The sequence below is a fragment of the Urocampus carinirostris genome, chromosome 5 (genome assembly GCF_059441175.1).
Source record: "Urocampus carinirostris isolate Australia breed hairy pipefish chromosome 5, RoL_Ucar_1.0, whole genome shotgun sequence".
NCBI lineage: Eukaryota > Metazoa > Chordata > Actinopteri > Syngnathiformes > Syngnathidae > Urocampus > Urocampus carinirostris.
In genome coordinates, this window is record NC_142353.1 from 43,725,211 (window position 1) to 43,747,187 (window position 21,977).

Here is a 21,977-nt window from a genome sequence, read left to right on the forward strand (position 1 = left end):
TGCGAGTCACATGAGAGCGAAACGCGCAAATTTAAGTGGAATACGATCATGACAATTATTACTTGTGTCTGCAGATTTTGAGTTCATGGTATAACAAAATGTAGGAAGTCATGTCTATTGAGTAGTTCATATTCTCTTAGTTGGCGTCGTAGCCTTCATGAAGTCACATGATTGTGTGTGATTGTGCTACGAGTATCAATTAGGAATGACAGAATTTGCAACTGTTGTATCAAAATATTTCCTGCAACATGAAGATCATTTTTCCCCATTAGGTAAACAAGCAACTTCAATCTTTCGAATCCTGACAGCTAGCGCTCTCTAGCGGTTGTTAAAGGTAAATGCATGCAATTTACTCCACGCCAGGGGTCACAAACTCCGGTCCTCCAGGACACCCATCCGGCATGTTTTGGATGTTTCCCAGCTCGCAAACAGCTGATTCATATGATCGGCTCATCGGCAACTCTGCAGAAAAAACAGGATTTATTGTGGAATACATCTAATAAGATGGTATTTGGAGTGTTTAAAGGGACAGTGTGTAACATGTAGTGCCTATAAAAAACTTCATTTATCAAAAAAAAGGTATTGATTTGAATACTAGGACAAAATACATAACAATGTTCATCTTATCTCATTAGCTACGCCGCTTATCCTCAGTAGGGTCGCGGGGGTGCTGGAGCCCATCCCAGCAATCATCGGGCAGTGGGCAGGGGACACCCTGAACTGGTTGCCAGCCAATCGCAGGGCACACGGGGACAGACAACTCACTCGCTCATTCACAATGTTGATTTTTATTAAAAATAATTGATCGAGAAATTTGTATTTTACATAGTGGAATCCCTACCTAATGTCACCACTGTTATTGTCTGGCATCCTGCTGCTACACTGATCTGCTGTATTGTTTTTAGATCGCGTTAGACCAGGGGTCTCGAACTCGCGGCCCGGGGGACATTTGCGGCCAGTGGAAGGATAGTTTGAGGCCCCGGTATGAAAGTGAGTATTATTTGGCGCCTCATAGTGGTGGACGGAAGATGTCATTCTTTACAAAAACGATATTTATTTGAAAAAAAAAAAAGCGAAAATAAGTAAACTGTGATCTAAATATGTTTTTTTTAAATACCAGTGGACACATTTGCATTTATTCAACACATGATATGATTGTCTGCCATCTTGCTGCTTTGGGTTCTTTTTTTTTTTCTTTACGTTTATCTTCTTTTTTTCTTATCTTTTTTTGTTTCTTTTTTCTATATTTTCCTCTGTTCTTTTCTTTTTTTTATCCTTTTTTTCTTTTTTTTTCTTTCTTTGTCTTTTTACTGTACATCTTCTTTTTTGTTCTCTCTTTTTTTCTTTCTTTTTTCCTTTTTGGTCATTTTCTTCTCTTTTTTTTCCTTTTTCTTCCTATATCCCTTTTATTATTTGCAAAGACCTGGTGTATAAAATGTATAAAATAATTAGTCCTGATTTTTTTTTTAAATGAAAACCCGGATTAATGGCTACATTTTATTTAAAGCCCCAGTGAGTTATATTCGACCACTAGATGGCAGTGTATTGTTTAATGCGAAGGAAAAAAAACAGTCCCAAATGAGCACAACGTAGCAGCAAGTTGGCAGACAAACATGGCGGTGACTAATAGGTATGGATTCCACCATGTAAAAGAAATATATATTTCTCCACCTATGAATATTAATGAAAAAACAACATTGGGATGATACTTTATATATTTGTACCTCGTATCCTCCACTAGGGGGCACTAAATATTACACACTGTCCCTTTAAAAGATGTGGAGATCATGTATTGGCTTCAAAGCAAACTATGTATGGAATCAGACACAAAATATATTATTGTTAAGGTGTTAAAAGTATCATACTTTATAATACACTAAAAATTAACAAATTATTAATGATTAATAAAGCTGTTATCATTTCGTCTTTTGTATTTCCGGGCCTCCATTCCAGTAGGAGGCAGTAACGAGCCTAATAGTCGAAAAAAGCACCCTAGTCTGCCCATTTCTACAAGGTGCGGCAGTAAAAAAAAACAGGAAAAAAACAGTGGAAGGATCTTTGTGTAGTCGATCGTCGATATTATTTTACATCCCCGCCTAGAATTTAGTCATTTAGATGTAGCCTTTTTTTAATCCTGTTAAACTTAAGACTCTCCGAATAGTTGCATCGAATCAGGCGCAAACCAACATATTTGCCCTCCACCGGAAACCACCCAGACGCTAACGCTGTGTGCTAATGCTAACAGAGCTAGCGGGTAACACCGAAACCTACTTTCGTTTTCGAATATTTGATATATAAATAGCAAAACCGCAATGGCCGACGTCGATAAACTCAATATAGACAGCATAATCCAACGACTCCTGGAAGGTAAGCCCTTTGTATTCCATTTCTCGAATGTACGAAAACAGTTCGTCGATTATAGCGGACATTCGGCCAAGCGTGTTTGTCAACAGCTTTCCTAATGGAATTGTTTTCCGTCGCTTGAAATGGTAAAAATGGTCTGCATTTCTATAGCGCTTTTCAAGTCAGTGATGACCTCCAAAGGCGCTTTACAATGTGCTTCACGCTTACCCATTCACACACACACACACACACACACCAATAGGGAGTCAGCCATGCAAGTCAAGTCATTTTTATTTGTATAGCCCTTAATCACAAAGAGTCTCAAAGGGATTCACAGGTTATTACACAGACTATTATTACACCATCCCCTGATCTGGAACCAACATGAAGGCAAGGAAAAACTCAAAAACCTCAACATGAGGAAAATGAAGAAACCTTGAGAAGGGACAGCACATGTGGCATCCCCCTTTCAGGATTACCAGACGGCAAAGGATGTTGCAATCACAAATAATACACAGATATTGTCCACGAAAAGTATAGGTTATTCATATGCTATAGAGTAGAAGTGTGTTTTAAGCTTGGATTTAAACATTTCCACTGAGGTTGCAGAACAGATCTCAGTGGGAAGAGCATTCCACAGCACCGGTGCCCGGATGGAGAACGCTCTCGAACCAGTGGAACACTTCTCGGCTCTTAGGATCACCAGAAGACCGGCGCTCTCAGAACGAAGGCCTCGGACCGGAACATAGGAGGAAATCAGATCTGAAAAATATGGGGGAGCAAGTCTATGTATGATTTTGTATAATACCAAGAGAACCTTGAAATCACATCTTAGGCTAACAGGGAGCCAATGCAGGTTAGCCATTTTGGCGTGATGTGATCGGACTTTTTTGTCCTAGTTAAAAGCCTTGCTGCAGCAATTTGTACCAGCTGCAGACTCTTGATTCTGGACTTCGGGAGACCGGAGAATAGTGCATTACAGTCATCGAGACGGGAGGTAACAAACGCGTGAATTATAATCTCCGCATCAGACTGAGACAGTATAGGACGAATTTTAGCAATGTTGCAAAGATGGAAGAAAGCGGTTCTGGTAATTTTCTTCACGTCTGTTTGAAAGGACAGATCGGGGTCAAATATGACACCTACATTTTTACCTGAGTCACTCTGTGTGACGTGATATTTGTCAATGTTCACAGCAGTTTTTGAGAATAAGTCAGGGCATTTAGATGGACCAATAACTAACATTTCGGTCTTTTCAGAGTTAAGACGCAAGAAATTGAGTGACATCCATTCTTTTATCTCGGTGAGGCAGGCCTCCAAATTTCCACAATTTAGTGTGGCAGATTACTCCGACGGAAGATAGAGTTGAGTGTCATCTGCGTAGCAGTGGAAGAAGCCTACTTGCTTGAACTGCAATAAACTTGTCTGATTTAATGCATTAAGTGCGACATGTGATGATTGTGGTACATTGTGTCCTTTCAAGTGAGAGGAGCCAAACCGGGCAAGAACGTCCAACTGCAGGAGAATGAGATTCGTGGACTGTGCTTGAAATCCAGGGAGATTTTCCTCAGTCAACCCATTCTTCTGGAACTTGAGGCTCCTCTCAAGATCTGCGGTAAGAAGACCAAAAATCGTGCTATATTTAATACATAAAATAGTAAACCCTCTTAATTTGTGTACCAGGTGACATCCACGGACAATACTATGATTTGCTAAGGCTGTTTGAGTATGGAGGTTTCCCCCCAGAAAGCAACTACCTATTTTTGGGAGACTATGTGGACAGGGGCAAGCAGTCCCTGGAAACCATCTGTCTTCTACTTGCTTATAAGATCAAATACCCTGAGAACTTCTTCCTCTTGAGGGGGAACCACGAATGTGCTTCAATCAACAGAATATATGGCTTTTATGATGAGTGTGAGTAAATTGTTTATTTTAAATGCATCTTTTTCTATAAAATCTCGAGCCACACAGTCCATCAAAAATGTTTTTAAAAATGGTTGGAGTCACTGAGCGGATCATCGGAAGAAGACGAAACTGAACAATTGGAAATTTTCGCTTGGTGTCGCGCGCTTCCCTGAATTTCAATCGGGCCATATTGGATGGGTCCACCAGAAGCCAGTCTACACTAGATTTGTTGAAAATTCAAATGAAAAGAATGTACAGTGGAACCTCGGTTCTCGACCATAATCCGTTCCAGAACCCTGTTCGAAAACCGATTTGTTCGATCACCGAAATCATTTTTCCCATTAAAAATAATGTAAATCGTTTTAATCCGTTCTAACACCCTCAATGTTTACCTTGAATGTTTAACGTAAACATAAAGCTAACCCAGGCTAATCGTACGTTCGCGTTATCTTAATCTTCTGTACGAAAGATTACGCTAACATGAACGTGTAAAAATAAAAAAATCAGGTCGTTTACAAGTCATTTACCCGGGTCTCCACAACAAGTGGTGAGCGGTTCATTGGAAAGGGGGCTCCGTTCCAACACCCTGAATTTGGGCTCCGTTCCAACACCCTGAATGTTTACCTTGAATGTTTAATGTAAACATAAAGCTAACCCAGGCTAATCGTACATTCGCGTTATCATAATCTTCCGTACGAAAGATTACGCTAACATGAACGCGTAAAAATAAAATGATAAAGAAAATAATTATGAATAGGATTTCTTACCTTTGTGGTGGTAAGCAGAAGGCGCTCGCACACCTCCATCATATTTTGCTATTATTTCCTTCTTAAATGCAATAGTTCTACGCATTACTTTTCTTTTTTCACCTGTAACAACTTTGCTGCTTGCACTGACTTTCTTCGGAGGCATAATTAGGGGCTAAAACATTTCGTACACCTATATTAAAAGCGAAAGCAAAACGAAACACGTCCGCACGCGATAACAGTTGGTCACGAAAAGAGCGATAAAAACCCTCAAGTCAAGTCAAATCATGACTATTTGTGTCACCCTTAATCACAAGACGTCTCAAAGAGCTGGACAGACTTTTACAAACTATTATGACAGCATCCCCTGATCTAAAACCTACATGAGGGCAAGGAAAAACTCAAAAACCTCAACGTGGGGAGCGTTGTTTTGGGGGGACTTCACTGAGGGACTTTATTTTAGGTACTGTTACTTGGTGAGTAGAGGACATAGCGAGAACCTCACTTGAAATGCGCCCTACAAAGATAGTGGCCCTAGCGCATAAACCCTTGGCAAACAATGCCGAAACCACCTCCAAAGAAAGCACCTAGTGTTCCCATAGGTCTAGCCATAAAGGGTGTACTATTATCGGGTGAGTGGAGTGGAGGGGAGAGATGGGGTCAAAAATAACGCGATGCGACCCCTGGGGATGCCCCTGGTATGCTAAAATGCCCTGCCGATGGTGGTGTGCTGTTCGTTGGCTAAAATAAGTCACAGAGACACGCTTTTCTCTTGCTCGTATGGGTCTTGTTTGTACATCAGTGAACATTATTTGTCGTAACTCATCCCGCAACGTTTAACGCCAGTCAAACTACAGCTTTGATAGCTGTATTTCTAATTGAAATCAGAATAATATGGAGTGGGGAAAACCTACACTCATCCGGCAAGGGCACGACTACTCAGGTTGTCTGGATGGAGTTCACGTGGTTAGGAATGATTAATGGCGTTCTTTTTTGCAAAAATATAACTGGACACCAGTCCAAATAGACAACATGGATATACATTGAAATCATATAACTAACCAATTTATCTTCCACTATCCTTGTTCATCAATCAACTAAAAAATGAATGTGGAAAAACAAGTGGAAAGGCCTGTAGCCATCCATGACTTTCAACTTCTTACCACAAGAATTAACCGGAATCAACCATTCTTCATCAACAATGAATTACAATCAAACAAGTGATATGGAAAGCAACCATACTATTCATCAATGATATAGTCTTGCAGAAAATATCAAAACTTAAAATAACAGCAGCAAAGTATAAGGCACACGCACGCACACACACACTTCTTAAAAATATTCGCCATCAGTAAATTGTTTTCTGTGCTTTGCTATGCAGTGAGCAATGTGATAACTTGCTTCAGTGGTGGTGTTTTTAGCTGTGACTAAGGTTTTCAGTCTGTTTGTTGGCCGTACCTGGACACAGCGCATTTTAATGTCTCCGCCTTGTCGGACTGATCCTTGAATTCGTGTTCATGTTTCGTCTCGTAATGACGATTAATAACACTTGATGTGCGGGGACAACGCACTCGAGGCATAATGCACAAAACAGCACGGTCATTTTTTGCACAAAGCCTCATTCGTCTGTCCCCGCTGGCTGGAAAGAACATGATGTTTTCGCTCGTCATGATTAGTTCATTTATCGTGCGCGTTTCGTTGGCTGGAATAAAACACGGATCTCTCCTCTGTTAGCCGCACACGAGGCGCTAACGTAAAGCCTCTCAATAACACGGCGCGCAACTGAAAATGTCTAAACTTCAGCTAAAGTGTGAATTTTTAAAATATAATCATTATTATTTTGCCGTGCGGTCGCGTGCCACTGGTTAACCCCTCTTGTGCCGACCCCTGGTCCATACTCTGTGGAATGGCATGTACAAAATCTATTGTCTACCTAATTACTATTCTAACTTTTATATATCCTCATATATTTTGCTTTTTCTTCTGCATGTTGTAGGTAAAAGAAGGTACAACATTAAGCTCTGGAAGACGTTTACAGATTGTTTCAACTGTCTCCCAATTGCTGCGATTGTGGATGAGAAGATCTTTTGCTGTCATGGAGGTCAGTCTTTGTTTGATGTAGAGGAAAATAAAGCAAGGGTCACCAACCCTTTCGAAGCTACCTTTTGCTATTTATTGGCGTGAAAGGCGACCATTTTGATACACATTTATAGAATAACAACTTGAATTATTACTATTTTCAAGGTTTGTACATTGTGCTTGAAATCTTTGAAAATGTGTGAATTTTAATGTTTGCAAGGATTGAAAAGGACTTAAAGCTTGTAAATGCTTTAAATGGTTGCCATGTTTCTCAACTAGTCTGCTTTAAAATGACAGACTGCTCTATGTTGCCATTGCATTTCCTCTTCCCCAATGATTAACTTCTGCTGGCATTAGGTTGCGCCCAAAAGGAAGGTGCATGCCACACCTAAAAAGGGCACTATGAAATATGTATTTGTCCAAGGATTATTTTTACGTAATGCACATTTATTGTGCACTGTGCAAAACAATTAGTGTTTCCTAGGGGTTAATTGTAATGGGGAGAACTTCCTGCATCTTTTATTGTCAATTTTAACACTTATTTGGAGAGAGATTTGTCCAAAATATATTTACACACGTCTTGTTCAGATCAACAAATATACTCGAGATCTAAAAATCATGTTTGATAATTGCATATATTTGTGACTCTGCAAAATACACAATTCACACTGGATTTCTTCTCTTAATAGTACTGGAAATTTTGGATTATTAACTTGAAAGTCCTTAACATTCGGCCACAAAAAGGTGTACACACCCTGTATTTAGTTACCACATTATTATCAGGTTGTAATTACTATAGTCAGTGTCTGAAAGTCGTGAGAAAAAGTTAGCCGACACCAGGCCATAAAGTTGCCTGCCCCAATTTTCACAACTTGAAACACAATAAGACGACTCAACGCAAAAAAAAAAAACATTGTTGCAATTAAAGATTGATGATAAGAATATATAACAGAACAACACTTTAAAATTAAGTTTATTATCAATCTACTTATAACATACATTGCGTGTATATTACATCGCTGTTTTCCATCTGCCATCTGTATGTACCTGTAGTTACTCATCTTCATTCATGCAATGTTTGCGTTGCGTCATCTGCTACAAGCCACGTGAACTCCTCTTTCCACGATGCTTTTTAATGTACGTTTACGTTTTTTAGTGTCATCAATTTTGTTAGCTTCTTTTGAATCTTCTGGGGCTGAGGTTTCGGCTTGATTCCTAAGCACTTCTCCATTTTTCTTGTGTTCTCCGTGCGTCTACTTTGGAAAATGACATGCAAATGCACCACCTTATAACGATCGGGATGCAGCCACCCGACTGGCTGCAGAGTATGCAAATTGCCAGTCGAAATTCCGAACGAAGATTTTGAAATTAGAATAAAGCAAACGTTGATTTGAAAAACACCCCAGCAGAGACGTTTTTTAAGTTGTACGCCCGATGTAAATAAAAGATGCACGCCCCAGGCAGACGTTATTTCAGACACTGCTATAGGTCAAGTCAACAACTAAAACATTTCGGTTAGAATTTAAATTTCTCTAAAATCGCTGTGACCTATCACTGGTGAGTTTCATTCAGAATCTGCCTGTGAGCTCCTGAGATGTTCTTACGTAGGAACCACTTTTGGACTTATTTTTGATGTATAAAGATATATAAAAGTATTCTTTGAAATGATGTCATCGTGCTAAATTCTTCAGCACTTGCAACACTGCACTGCATTGGAACCACATTGTTGGATTGATTCCTAAGTACCTCCCCGAATTTGTATTTTGAAGAAACGTGAGATCTGTTTACTTAAAAGCTGTATTTGCTTTGAGGAAAAACAAGCAGGAAAACATGTTATCTGTAACTCTGGCTGCCAACAATTTCCTGCAGTTTTAAATAAACGTACTAAGGACACGCTTTGACGTCAATCTTTTTCATTTGTCCTTGATAAGGCCCTGTCGAGTTTGTCTACCGGAGTTAAGCAGACATCCCGAGTATGGCAATGTTTGAACTACTCTGCTCTTTCTGTCCAGGACTTTCTCCTGACCTGCAGTCCATGGAGCAGATCAGACGCATTATGCGGCCGACTGACGTTCCTGACCAGGGTTTGCTCTGCGATTTGCTCTGGTCTGATCCGGACAAAGATGTGTTGGGCTGGGGGGAAAATGACCGAGGTGTGTCATTTACCTTTGGCTCGGAAGTGGTGGCCAAGTTTCTTCACAAGCACGATTTGGATCTGATCTGTCGTGCTCATCAGGTATTTTTTTAATCAGGGAAATGCGATTAGCCCTTCTGCGAGTTGTGGTGGAGGTTTTTGTCTCAATTTTTCTAGGAGCTATGTTGTCTTGGGGCTACAAGCCTTTAGTAGGGTTACGCATGGCTCTGCCAAGGACAGATACTGGATACAAGCGGTGGATTTTCTTCCGCAGGGTGGCAGGACTCTCCCTTAGTGATGGGGTGAGAAGCTCGGTCATCTGAGAGGGACACGTTTTAGAGCCTCTGTGTTAAAAGGAGCCAGTTGAGATGGCTTGGGTATCAAATAAGAAAGCCTTCTGGACGCCTCCCTTGGGAAGTGTTCCGGGCATATCCCCCATGCCACAGGCCTTGGGGACAACCCAGGACACGCTGGAGGGACTCCGTTTCTAGCCAGGCCTCGGGATCCTGTCGGATAAGCTAGATGAAGTGGCTGGGGATAGGGAGGTCTGGGCTTTCCTGCTTCCCCTGTAACTTGACACCAAATAAGCGAAAGATAAGTGATGGATGGAATTTGGATTATACAAGCAAGGGGTGAAAGGTTATTGAAAATAATTTATGATTGACCCCCAACCAGACCCAATATTTTAGTGGTGTAATATTTAATGATTTGGTTTGGGTCATTTTGAAATGTCTCATCTCATTAGCTGTACCGCTTATCCTTATTAGGGTCGCGGGGGGGCTGGAGCCCATCCCAGCCATCTCCGGGCAGTGGGCAGGGGATACCCTGAACTGGTTGCCAGCCAATCGCAGGGCACACAGGGACAGACAACTCACTCGCTCAGTCACACCTAGGGACAATTTTGGACCGGCCAATTCACCTAAAATGCATGTTTTTGGAATGTGGGAGAAAACCGGAGTGCCCAAAGGAAACCCACGCAAGCACGGGGAGAACATACAAACTCCGCATAGTAAGGCCGGTAGCTGGATTTGAACCCACGCAGGAGGTTCCCACGACCTCAGAACTGTGCCGCACACGCACTAACCACTGCCCTGCCGTGCTGCCCATCATTTTGAAATGTATTTAATGACATTTTACTTTGACATACTCATAAAAATGGACAAGCATTTAGTGTTAACTCACCCTCTCACTACTGCTCTTAACTATCAGGAATGTTATGTAGAGAAGAGGTATGGGTGTCCAAACTTTTCTCCTCTGAGGGCCACACCGGAAAATATCAAAGGGACAATTGGATTAAAAAAAAAAAAAATACTGTAAATTTGGGTACACCCACAAAACACCAAAAATACCTTTCTAGTGTATTAAACAAGGGTCCCTAAGCGTTTTCATGTGCGGGCCCCATAACACTTCCCTTCTTTGATACGGGTCAGTAACAGAAAAGGTGTGACGATTGCAGGAGTGCATAAATGTAAAAAAATATTGTTTTCTGAAAGCCTCAATTATATTACCCTTCTAGATTCTTCACAGAACAAAAGTCAGAAAATAAATATAACAATATTAATTGAATACTAACCAGATAACAATATCAAATGAATTATAACCATATTAATAACCAAACAACATCCATCCATCCATTATCTGCACCGCTTATCCTCAGTAGGCTCACAGGAGTGCTGGAGCCCATCCCAGCTGTCTTAGGGTAGTGGGCAGGGGACACCCTGAACTGGTTGCCAGCCAGTTGCAGGGCACACAGAGAGACAACTCACTCGCTCATTCACACCTAGGGACAATTTGGACCGGCCAATTAACCTGACATGCATGTTTTTGGAATGTGGGAGGAAACCAGAGTGCACGCAAGCACGGGGAGAACATGCAAACTCCACACAGGAGGTTTTATCTCATGACCTCAGAACTGTGCCGCACACATGCTAACCACTACTCCACCGTGCTGCCCTGACCAAACAACACTCAACATAGAATTTCTGTTTCTCTTAAATGGTAAATGGTCTACATTTCTATAGCGCTTTTCAAGTCAATGAAGAGCTCCCAAAGCACTTTACAATGTGCTTCACACTTACCCATTCACACACACTCACAGCAACAGGATCAGCTTAGTTTTCAGAGCACTGGACGACCAGTGGCAGAACATGATTTGCAAAAAGGCAGTAATTTTCTCATTCTCGCACTATTTTCTGTCACAGTACCTGAGACAAATGTTAATTTCGTTTTGCTTTTTATATGTTACAATGACAATAAATGATATTCCAAGCATTGTAAGTAACCAATATATTTTTATCGTAACATGTAAAATACACTTTGAAATTTGTCTCTGGTACCGTGACTTGATAATGTGTGGTAATGGGATAAAACCCAATGTCTTTTCATATGTCATCTATATTACTTCTGCTCCCGTGACCCAGGTTAAAAATCCTGTTTCACCCCAAAACGCACTCACAGAATTTGCTTTCAAAAAGAAAGTGTCAAAATAATCTCTGGTATTGTTCAGGAGGCGGGCTGTAGTTTGGGGACCACTGACACAAAACATTGATTTGTGGGTCATAAATCTTTTGTAGTTTGTGCGACAGGACATAAATAATTGTTTGCGGGCCGCATATGCCCCCAGGGCTGAAGTTTGGACTACCTTAATCAATAGTAATTGTATTGATACAGATATTGAATGAGTGTTATGTATAATCTTCTGAAGCGTTTGCTTTTTGTCTCTGTTCCAGGTTGTTGAAGATGGCTATGAGTTTTTTGCCAAACGACAACTTGTCACTCTGTTCTCTGCACCAAATTATTGCGGGGAGTTTGATAACGCTGGTGCAATGATGAGTGTCGACGAGACGCTCATGTGTTCTTTTCAGGTATGGTGTTTGTTTTTTACTTGTTTAGATAGGTGGATAGATACTTTATTCCTCCCCGTAGGGAAATTCACACTTCCAGCAGTATCCTTGTGTTGAAAAATAAAATAATAAAATAAAGATATAGAATTCAATCACACACTGTAATAAAAATATGGTAATATGCAAATGTGGGGGTGGGGTTTAATGTGGGCTTTTACTCCCCCGGGTGGTGTTAAAGAGCCTCATGGCATGAAGGAGAAATGATCTCCTCAGTCTGTCCGTTTATGAATGTTTGGGGGTTTATTTCACTAAAGCCCACTAAGAAGAGTAATGCTGACTCAAGAATGCTGCTATGTATGAGTTCTCAATTTTGAAATTACCATGGCGTTTGTCCCAGAAAAATTCCTCCCACAATGCAACTTTGCTTGTTGATTGGTCTGAATCGGGCAAAAATCAGCAGGCTGCAAAATGTATTTTGGGACTTTTAAATTCACAAACACAGAGAATCTTGCAGCACAACGTTTGTAGTCCCCTGTCACCCACCAAATCGTAAACTGGAAATTGTATACGACCCCCCAAAAAATCTTCTCGTTCCCGTTTGGTTGACAAAAACTGATATTTTTTCTCAAAGCGTATGCATATTCTAGGGTTTGTACAGGTGCTTGAAAGTCTTAAAAATACTTGGATTTAAATGTTGTGTTTTCCGGGTTTGAAAAGTGCTTGAATTTTGGGCGACTTGCTAGAAAGTGTGGCCATGTCTCCGATAAATCACGCATTAAATATACAAAAAACAAGTCTGACTAAAAATGATGCACCTGATGGCTTCGCTTTAAAGTTGCATTTCTTCTTCCCTTGTCATTAATCGCAGCTGTCCCTTAGTGTGTTTGCCATTGTCCTATTAAGTGTCTTCGCCCACTACTACACCTTAACATGGCTTTGTCAAATGTGTATTAGTGCAAGGGCTACATATGAATTCTGGACATTTATGTAAAAAATGAGGGTAGAATTTCTCAGTGGTAAATTGTAATAAGGAGAACTTCATTTTACTGTAGATTTAAGCAACAAATATCCATCATTTTTACCTAACACCTACAGGGAAAGATTTGGCTCGAGCATATTTACACATGTATTGTTCAGATCCACACATATATAAATCATATGCCTTGATAAATGCCAGTGTCTGAAATAACGTCTGCCCGGACACCCGGTACGTGCATCTTTTACGTACAACTTACAAAACGTCTCCGCCCGGGTGGCTGACAACTTTCCCAAGAAAAACAAATCGTTGGGTTTTTTTCTCCTTTTTTTTTCATTTTTTATCTATTTTTTTCCCCATATCAAACGTTTGCTTTACTACGATTTCGAAATCTTCGCTCGGTTTGGCAATTTGCATACTCTGCAGCCAATCAGAAGCCTGCATCAAATAACTTGCTTCCGGACTCTCCCGAGCGTTATAGACAGAAAACATAAGAAAAATGGATGGGTGGTTAGGAATCAAGCCAAAACCTTAGCACCAGAAGAAAGATTCAAAAGAAGCTAACAAAATTGATGACGCTACAAAACGTAAACGTACATTAAAAGCATCGTGGAAAGAGGAGTTCACGTGGCTTGTAGCAGACGACGCAACGAAAACATTGAATGAATTAAGATCAGTAAATACAGGTACCTACAGCGATGTCATTTACATGCAATGAATGTTATAAGTAGATTTATAATAAACTTAATTTTAAAGTGTTTTGTTTTATATTCTGATTATCAATCCTTAATACTTTGCAACAATGTTATTTTTTGCAATGAGTCGTCTTATTGTGTTTCAAGTTATGAAAAATGGGGCAGGCAACTTTATGGCTGGGCAGGCAACTTTTCAGAGTTTCTGCCCTAGTGTCTGCTAACTTTTTCTCACGAGTTTCAGACACTGTAAATGCACACGCAATATATATTTGTGGATCTCCAAAATACGTGATTCCCACCCAATTTCTTTAAATGGTTCCAGAGAAATCGGAACATTTAATTTGAAAGTCCTTAATATGCTTGAATTTGGCCATGAACGAACCTTGCTATTCATGTCAGTGAAACTCACGGTTTCTCTATTAATTTAGCATTCACCCTCATCCTCCTTTTCCGTATCCTCCACAGATTCTCAAACCAGCCGAGAAAAAGAAACCCAACGGCAGCCGTCCGGTCACTCCCCCTCGCAATATGGTCACCAAGCAAGCAAAGAAATAAAACCAGGGCCGGGCACAGGTTACCCGCCACGCATCACCTTGTTTTGTTGATTGCACTCGAGAAATCGGTCAAACATTGTTTTACCAGATCCGTCAAAGACGTTCACTCTCACTCCTTTCGAAAACAAAATGTTTTGTCACCATGAAATCCTCAGGTGTTTTGCACTCCCATTTTGCAGCTTCGCCACGTGACTGTCCAACCATCAAAACCTAACAATGATGCTACTTATGCACAGGGATGCCATGTTTATAGCCGTGCACAATATTAGCCATTATCTTCAAGTCACGTTTCCGCCATTCCTTCCCAGTAAGGGTGATTAACACTACAAACGATAGACATTTACAGATACCACTTTACTGTAGAATTCTAAGCTTATTTACAATTAATGTCTTGGAACGATGACTCTATCTACTCATATTTTTATTCAAGTCTTGTGCTAAATGAAACGACTAAACGAGCTCTCTTTTAATTCAAACTTTTATTAAACTTTGAGTGTATTTAAGGGAATATTTTGTTGAGGGTTTTTTTTTCGGGTGTGTGTTTTTCAGTTCTTGTCACACTGCAACATACGAAACGGCACATGTGCCAGGCATGTCATGAGGATGTATGTTGGTATGATTATAATCAGGGTTGGGTAGGGTTACTTTAACTTGATTACTTTCAATGACTTTTGGATTACTCCAATACCAAATACGCTAATAAAAGACAAAAGAAACTAAATATGAATAAAATGATGACTCACAACATGTTGTGGCAAATACACTTGCAAATGTAGAATGGATTTGCATACATGTGGAAATTTAGAAAGACTTGCTTACGTTTGTGGGAAAAGGTCGGGTAGACATCCTTGAAGATACTCTTGGCAGACATTAAGTTTCCTTGAAGATAGCGTGCAAGGGACGGGACGCTCTGTACTTGATACGTAATACAGGACCGCCTTTTGGGGTGTACTCAATCGAAGCCTAATCGTCACTACCAGCTTTAAATACATTGTCATGTTCCTAGCTCTGTGAGATCTTTATTGACGCATCAATAAAGTGACCTCTCCCTCCATAACGAAGCGGGCTCCTGTCTATTTCTTTTATCCACTTATGAGAAGACTTTCTCTCGATTATCGGACCTCCAATTTCTACAACATTTGGCGCCGCAACGTGGATTGGCACTAATTAAATAAACAGAAAAGGGAAAAGACTTCTCAGTGGAACGGTCTCGAATGAGCGGTTGAGGTAAGGATAGTTTTTTCTCTCCTTGTTTCAATTTGCTTGTCGAGATTCGTGGGGGGACGGGAGCTTGTGACGTCGGAGCTAAATTATGAAAATGCGTGCACGTGGAATTTTCCGTCTATAATCAGGCCCAAGTTCGGACGGATGAGATATATAGACTGAGTTGTGATTTTTATGTCCGACGGGATTCTGAGCTCACAGAGTCCTGTTTGTTTTGGGACGTAGGCTGCTTGAAAAAGGAAAAAAGGCTAATTTTACCTGGATAAAATGGTGCAGCGGCGTCGGTATTTATATATTTATGATTGTCTTGAGATCTGTGTAAAGCTGTGATAAGACGTCGTCATTTGCTAAAGTGACAGTTCGAGAGTAGACGATCTATGTATGGTTAATACGGGGCATGTTTTATGTGTTTCCCTAGTCGATTGATGATTTGGGAGGGATATGTAACCTTGCACTTAGGAAAAAGTGTGGTGCATGGAACCTCGCCATTTTCTACAATCTAAAAGGTTATACCGGCGTTAGAAAAATGAGCAGTAATCAGATGTTGTATTATTAAGATATATTCGCATAGAAACAAGCGATACACAGAATGTGTGAGAATTGCTTACATGTTTTCAGTCTGGGAGATGTCTCATTCGGAAATGTTGGTGTGTGTGCCAGCTGGCGTTAATTGTGCGTGTGTCTCTCTGTATGTGGATGTGTGTTCTGTTCGGTTCGGAGGTAGTGTTTTGATTACCCCCACCACTCTCCGTCTTCCCTGTGTGAGTTGAGCTCAACCGTGTGGCCCTACGTATTTACGTATTTGGGAAAGTATAACGATTCAATATTGTGCTTTAAAGGAAAGCTAATTAAACGATTTAGGTTCACTATCAAGACATTTCTAATAAAAACTCGCAGGAAAAAACTAGGTTTTAACTTATTTTTACGGAATGTCTCAACTTCCCCCCTGAGTTAAAACCTAAGTTCACAATCTATGTCTCTCTTTCGTCTGTCTCATCCCATAATACTCGGAATTTCAGTAATTCAAACCTGTCTTCTATCGCAATCGCACTATTTATACACGTCCTTCTACTCAATCAAGGAAGCAAGGTCTAGGGCGCTCTGAGGAGAGGGATGACTGAGTATGGGCGCCAAGAGTGGACTGAGAGTGTGATCGTGGCCACTGTGTTGTGCGGTGCAGAGACGATTCAGTTTTATTAAGACGACAGCAGTGTGCGTGTGTGTGTGTCGTCGTATCGATACTAATAACTAAATGGAGTGGAATGGAACTATGATGACTATAACATGAAACCAAACGAGACGTCACGCTCTATAGAGAATTATCGACCTATTTCATCATCGCCTACAATCAGCTCAAAAAAACCTTAACCGAGAACGAACGTTTTATCCAGAAGCTGTAGCAAAGAAACTCAAACGTTTTGATTGTTTAAGTGTTAGGAACTATAAACAGGACTGGCGCATTTGGCTCCATTGCCCAGCGCCTGTGCTAAAAGTAAATACGTAAGTGTCTTCAGTTGTAGGGATTTTTAACACTTTCGTTTTGGAATAGAGTGGCAGACAAAATGAGCCTCAGCACTCATAAGTGACGGCGGGAGGGAGTCGAATTTTAAGTCACTCAACACTCAAAACATCACACAGTGAAAATTAAAATCGCTGAATGAAAGTACCGTAAAAATACTACGACAGTAATAAGGTAATAGAGAAATGCCCCTGGGGCAAGGGTGTCAAAGTCATTTGAAGTCGGGGGCCACACGATAGAACGAACATTCTGTCGGGGGCCTGACTGGTAGATTCAAGAGAAAGAAACTGAGAGAATAAGGGGAAGAGGGAAGGAAAAGAAGAGGGGGAGAGAGCATGAGAGACAAAGGGGATAAAAAGTCATGAGAGAGGGGGAAAAGTAAGTAATCAAAAGAGAAATAGAAAGACAGAAGGAGAGAAAGGAAGGCGTGAAGGGTAGGAAGAAAGAGAAAAGAGAGAAAAGGAAAAAATGAAGGTAGGGCAAAAGAAGTTAAAAAGAGACACAGTAAGTGAAAGAGACAGAGACAAAGTGGGAGAAAAGGGGTGGAAAAGAGAGAGAGAAAGCGAAAGAAATACAGAACAATGTCTTTGTTCAAGGCACCTGGGTTTCATAATTCAACCTGCAGCCTCTTTGACACCTGTGCCCTAGAGGTATACTAAACAGTATTACAAATCATAGATAACAATACACGGACAGAGTTTACGCGAATCGAAAATAAAATAAAATTCTGGCGGTCAGCCTGCTGTGATCATTCTAACTTTCATTGTTCATGTTTCATTTACAAAAACCCCCAACACTCCAAACATCTGACCCATGCACTAACCCCCCCTTCATTTATCTTTATCCGTACACACTGGATTATACACGCGGACCGTCGACGGTTGATCGGTACGTGATAAAGGTAAATGAATAAATGAACTGATAAGTGAGTGATAACAAATTTCGGTAACAGTCGTCGATACATTTCAAGATGAGTGCATGACTGGATAGTGATATCCACATTGGCCTTTGGCCTGACCCCCGTGAACAATTTGAAGACCATGCATTGTCGTATTCGTCAACGGGTGTCGTGAAGTCAGATGTTGGAGTGAGTGTTCATCCCAGCAGGCATCACGCTCAGTTTCCATGCAGCCAAAAACCCGGAAGCGACGATGCATCCTGACCATCCCAGACAGCAGCTTGCTCCCCGGCAGTGTGACATACCAACAAAAGAATCACAATCAGAAACCAATATATTTGTTGCTGTTATTCCTAGTGAGACTGACTATCAACGTTGCCAGATAAAATTCAAGGCGTTGAATTTAGTTGAGTCATCTGTTCTTCCTCACTTAGGAATAGGCTTGGATATTTAATCACTAACTGTGCTCATTGAGCTTCTGCCACCCTAGTATTGCCACTACTGTCATTTGTTCTCCAAAAGTCTTAAGAATTCTTCTTTCAAGAATAGGTATGGCACAGAAACACATAATTATTACGACAGGTAGCACAAAAATTTCCCTTTTCGCTAACAGACTACCCCAGTACCCAAATGTAGACGAGAACCAATCAAAAGAGATACTGTTCTTCTCAGTATTTACTGTCACTTCATTGCTCAACTCACAAATCTTCGACAGTGCTTCCTGCTTCGGCTGTGTTTAAAGGTATATAAGTACAGCATTCCTCCTTTATCATATGACACACGCCTCCTTTACTGGCTAAGAGAAAATCGAGGGCCTGACGATCTTGCCAGGCCATCCTAGATGTCTCATGTAATTGCTCTCCTACTGCACTAAAGGCCTCGTTAATGTAATTAATGTAATTAATAAAACGTCGTTGGTTGTAATAAATCAATAAATGTAATTAAGCCATTCTGCGTTCTTATTCGGAGTTTTCCAGATCAATATCGATTCTAATCCAGACTTAATTTTATTCCTAGCTTTAAATTCTTCTCGAATTCCTCTCGGTTGTCTGATGGTATCTAGCTATACACGTCCACCCGGAATATATGCTCTTTAACTCCGGCCAATTGTCAACAAAAATATGTCATTTAATTACTTTTTCCCCTTTTCATTTCTTCCTTTCCTCACTTGTATGTCCCTCTCTTCTCTTTTCCTCAACGCCTACTTTCTTTTCCCCTTTTTACCTTCTTATCTTACTTGCATGTCCCTCTCTTCCTTAATGTCTACTTTCTTTTCCCCTTCTTATTTTCTTTTACTAACTTTTATCTTTCTGTACTTGTAACTTCCTTACTTGCTCTGCCAACAATCCATTTTCTACATAACTTTCCCTTCTCCTACGCCCTCTAACACATTCTTTTTAGCCCACTAGTTCAATGTGAAATTGACATATAACCATCTCACTAATTTATTTATTTATCTATTTATTTATTTTTTATTTTTATTTTTTGTCTCTCCAAACCAATTCAATCTACTATCTTAGCTTCACCTACTTAATGTGAAAATGACGTGCATTGATCTACAATGATTCATCTTACTCATTTTTATTCGACTCAATGAATTTTTCCTCCATATTCAATGAAAAGAAAGTATTTACTCACGCTTTTCCACTACTTTCGTATAACAATGCTTTTCATTCTCAAATTACTCCATTCCAATTCACTCAATTGGATTCTTCCTCGTCTTCACATTCCTTAATTTTCCAATTCTGAACTGAAAACCGGAATAGGTTAACTTTTTTCTTTTTGTTATTATTCTATCCTTTCTTGGTGTTATTCTGGCATTAACTTCATTTAACGCATCTAAAATAACTCAAACATAAGTTCTCTAAACTTATCACCCCTAAATTCATCGTTTTCCAACTGAAAAAACATTTATTTTTCCGGGAACTCCATAGGCTCTCGGACGTTATGTTGCACACCCTTAGCGTCAAAACGATTTCTATAAAAAAACGAACGTTTTCGATTCCTAACGAGACGTGCTATCGGTTCTATCTAAAACAATACATTTTAAACCGTCTTCCTCTTCAAAAACGTTTTTCTCGTCTCTTTGAGCACTGTATTGTTCCCTTTTTCCTTTTCCTTCGATATTATTCTGTTAATCCTTTCAGTTACGTGGGCCGATTAAACGCTGGACAACCATATAGACAAGAAAGATAAGAATACAGGAAAGAATACAAACACTTACAACATTGAACAAACATAAAACATAAAACAAGACAGATGGCCCACACAAATTTAAGTTAATTAGTCTAATTAAGTCAGTGCACACTGAGGCCATGCGCCTACACAACTACCGAGTTAGGGTTATGGTTTTCCTCTTCTACACAATTTCCCGAATTTTACGTACTGGCCGTGCACTCATTTTTGGCTGTCGGCGTTGTAACCTCACTCTTCAGTGCTGTCGCCGTGGGTGTTGGTTTTTCTGGACTTTGGCGTGTCGGTACCCTTCTCGCCTGTATCGTCACATTAAGGTTTAGCATATTATCCGTCACTTTAGTCTGTACTGTCGTTAACACATTTGGTTTTCGGTAGTCCATCGGCACTCCGACTGGTTGCACGTTTTTATATTTATTTTAAGTGAAAATCAAAATCCCTACTATAAGATGCCCTATCCATTTTGAGCATTCTATCCCAAAATTCTAACTAGAAGATAAACAATTTATTTTTTAAATTGTCAGTTCTAAATTTCAAATTTTGCTTTTTCACTAAATACAGTCACTGGATCAGTTTAACCATTATCCCTGTCAGAATCATTTACCCTGATTTGAGTGTTTGAGTGTTCTCTTTTGTAGATTGATCACATCCGAGAAAAAATTTGTATGCACTTTTTATTTGCATTTCCTTTTGATTTTCAACGTGTTATCTCGCTGTTGGCCATTCCCCTCGAGGCAGATGACCAGGATAGATTGTTAAATTGTCAATTTAACCCAAGAAAAGACGTTTTTATTGTTATGATTCACTCTTTGTTTTGCCTTTTACAAAAATCATAACCTATATAAGATCTCTTCAGTAAGTAAACTTGTTCAAAATAACAGTATTTTGCAAAGAAAGCAGGTATTTCACGCTCAAAGTGAATGATTTTGCCAAAAATGAAAAATACCATCCCAAAATGTTCTCAATGTGGGCGATTTGCTAATGGTGAATGGTTATCTTAATTGATTCTTGTTAATCAATTTGACAAACATTGTAAATTTTGTAATATTACAACATTTCTTCTGTGTAATATTTTTCTATCCGTCCATAATTTCAGTGTCCATCTTTTCGTTGGTTATAAATGGACAAATTCAAAAGAGGCGTAATACATAAAAAGATTGTTTCCTTAGTTTTTTTTCATATTCAATAATAGATTACTAGTGGTATGAATGATTTCGAATAACGAAAAAAAAAAAAAAAAAAAAAAAAAAAAAAAAAAATTGAAAGAAGTTTGAAAATGACGACATATTATCACAGGGAAGAAAATTCGAGACTAGAAATCATTAATAACGTGGCTGAAGCTATTTCAGTCACTGAATGAAATATGTCTTTTAAAAAAGAAAAGAAAAAGAAAAAACAGGCAAAGAAAAACAAAGGGAACTAAGACAATTGCGTAAAAACGAAGATTGTTGCGCGGAATAAAAGATTATGATAATAATATAAAATAAATACGAGTCAAAAAGATAATTCATGAGTGACAAGTAGGTATTGCTTTATATCGAATCAACAATAAGAGATTATGATTACAGAGGGATGAAAAGACAATTAGAAATTTTTGACATTGAGTTCGAGTTGGCAGTTTTTTTAGGACAATTGGTTCCACACTGAATTTTTTAGAATGAGTGTTACGTTCGACAAATGATTAATAAATGTGAAACAATAGCTGACTTATGGTTTGGTTAAGTTAAAATGAAACAATGTCTATGGAAAAGAGCATTTTTGTTTTAGAAGACAATGAGAAAAAGATTGATCAATCCTGGAAAGGATTAAAGGAATTCAAAATAACGGATTAGTGGATTTAGAGACAACCATACAAGACGATTTTGGTG

The 21,977-nt window shown here is 39.6% G+C and overlaps 1 protein-coding gene across 1 annotated transcript; it reads left to right on the forward strand.

Annotated features, from left to right (window-relative positions):
* Positions 1-1,992: 1,992 nt before the first annotated feature.
* On the forward strand, positions 1,993-14,783 carry LOC148366477 (serine/threonine-protein phosphatase PP1-gamma catalytic subunit A). Its single transcript, XM_088336928.1, has 7 exons — positions 1,993-2,367; positions 3,827-3,958; positions 4,027-4,257; positions 6,991-7,095; positions 9,086-9,309; positions 11,937-12,071; positions 14,187-14,783. The coding sequence occupies exons 1-7, from the start codon at positions 2,313-2,315 to the stop codon at positions 14,274-14,276; spliced, it is 972 nt and encodes a 323-aa protein (XP_088193054.1). The 5' UTR covers positions 1,993-2,312; the 3' UTR covers positions 14,277-14,783.
* The last annotated feature ends 7,194 nt before the right edge of the window (positions 14,784-21,977 follow it).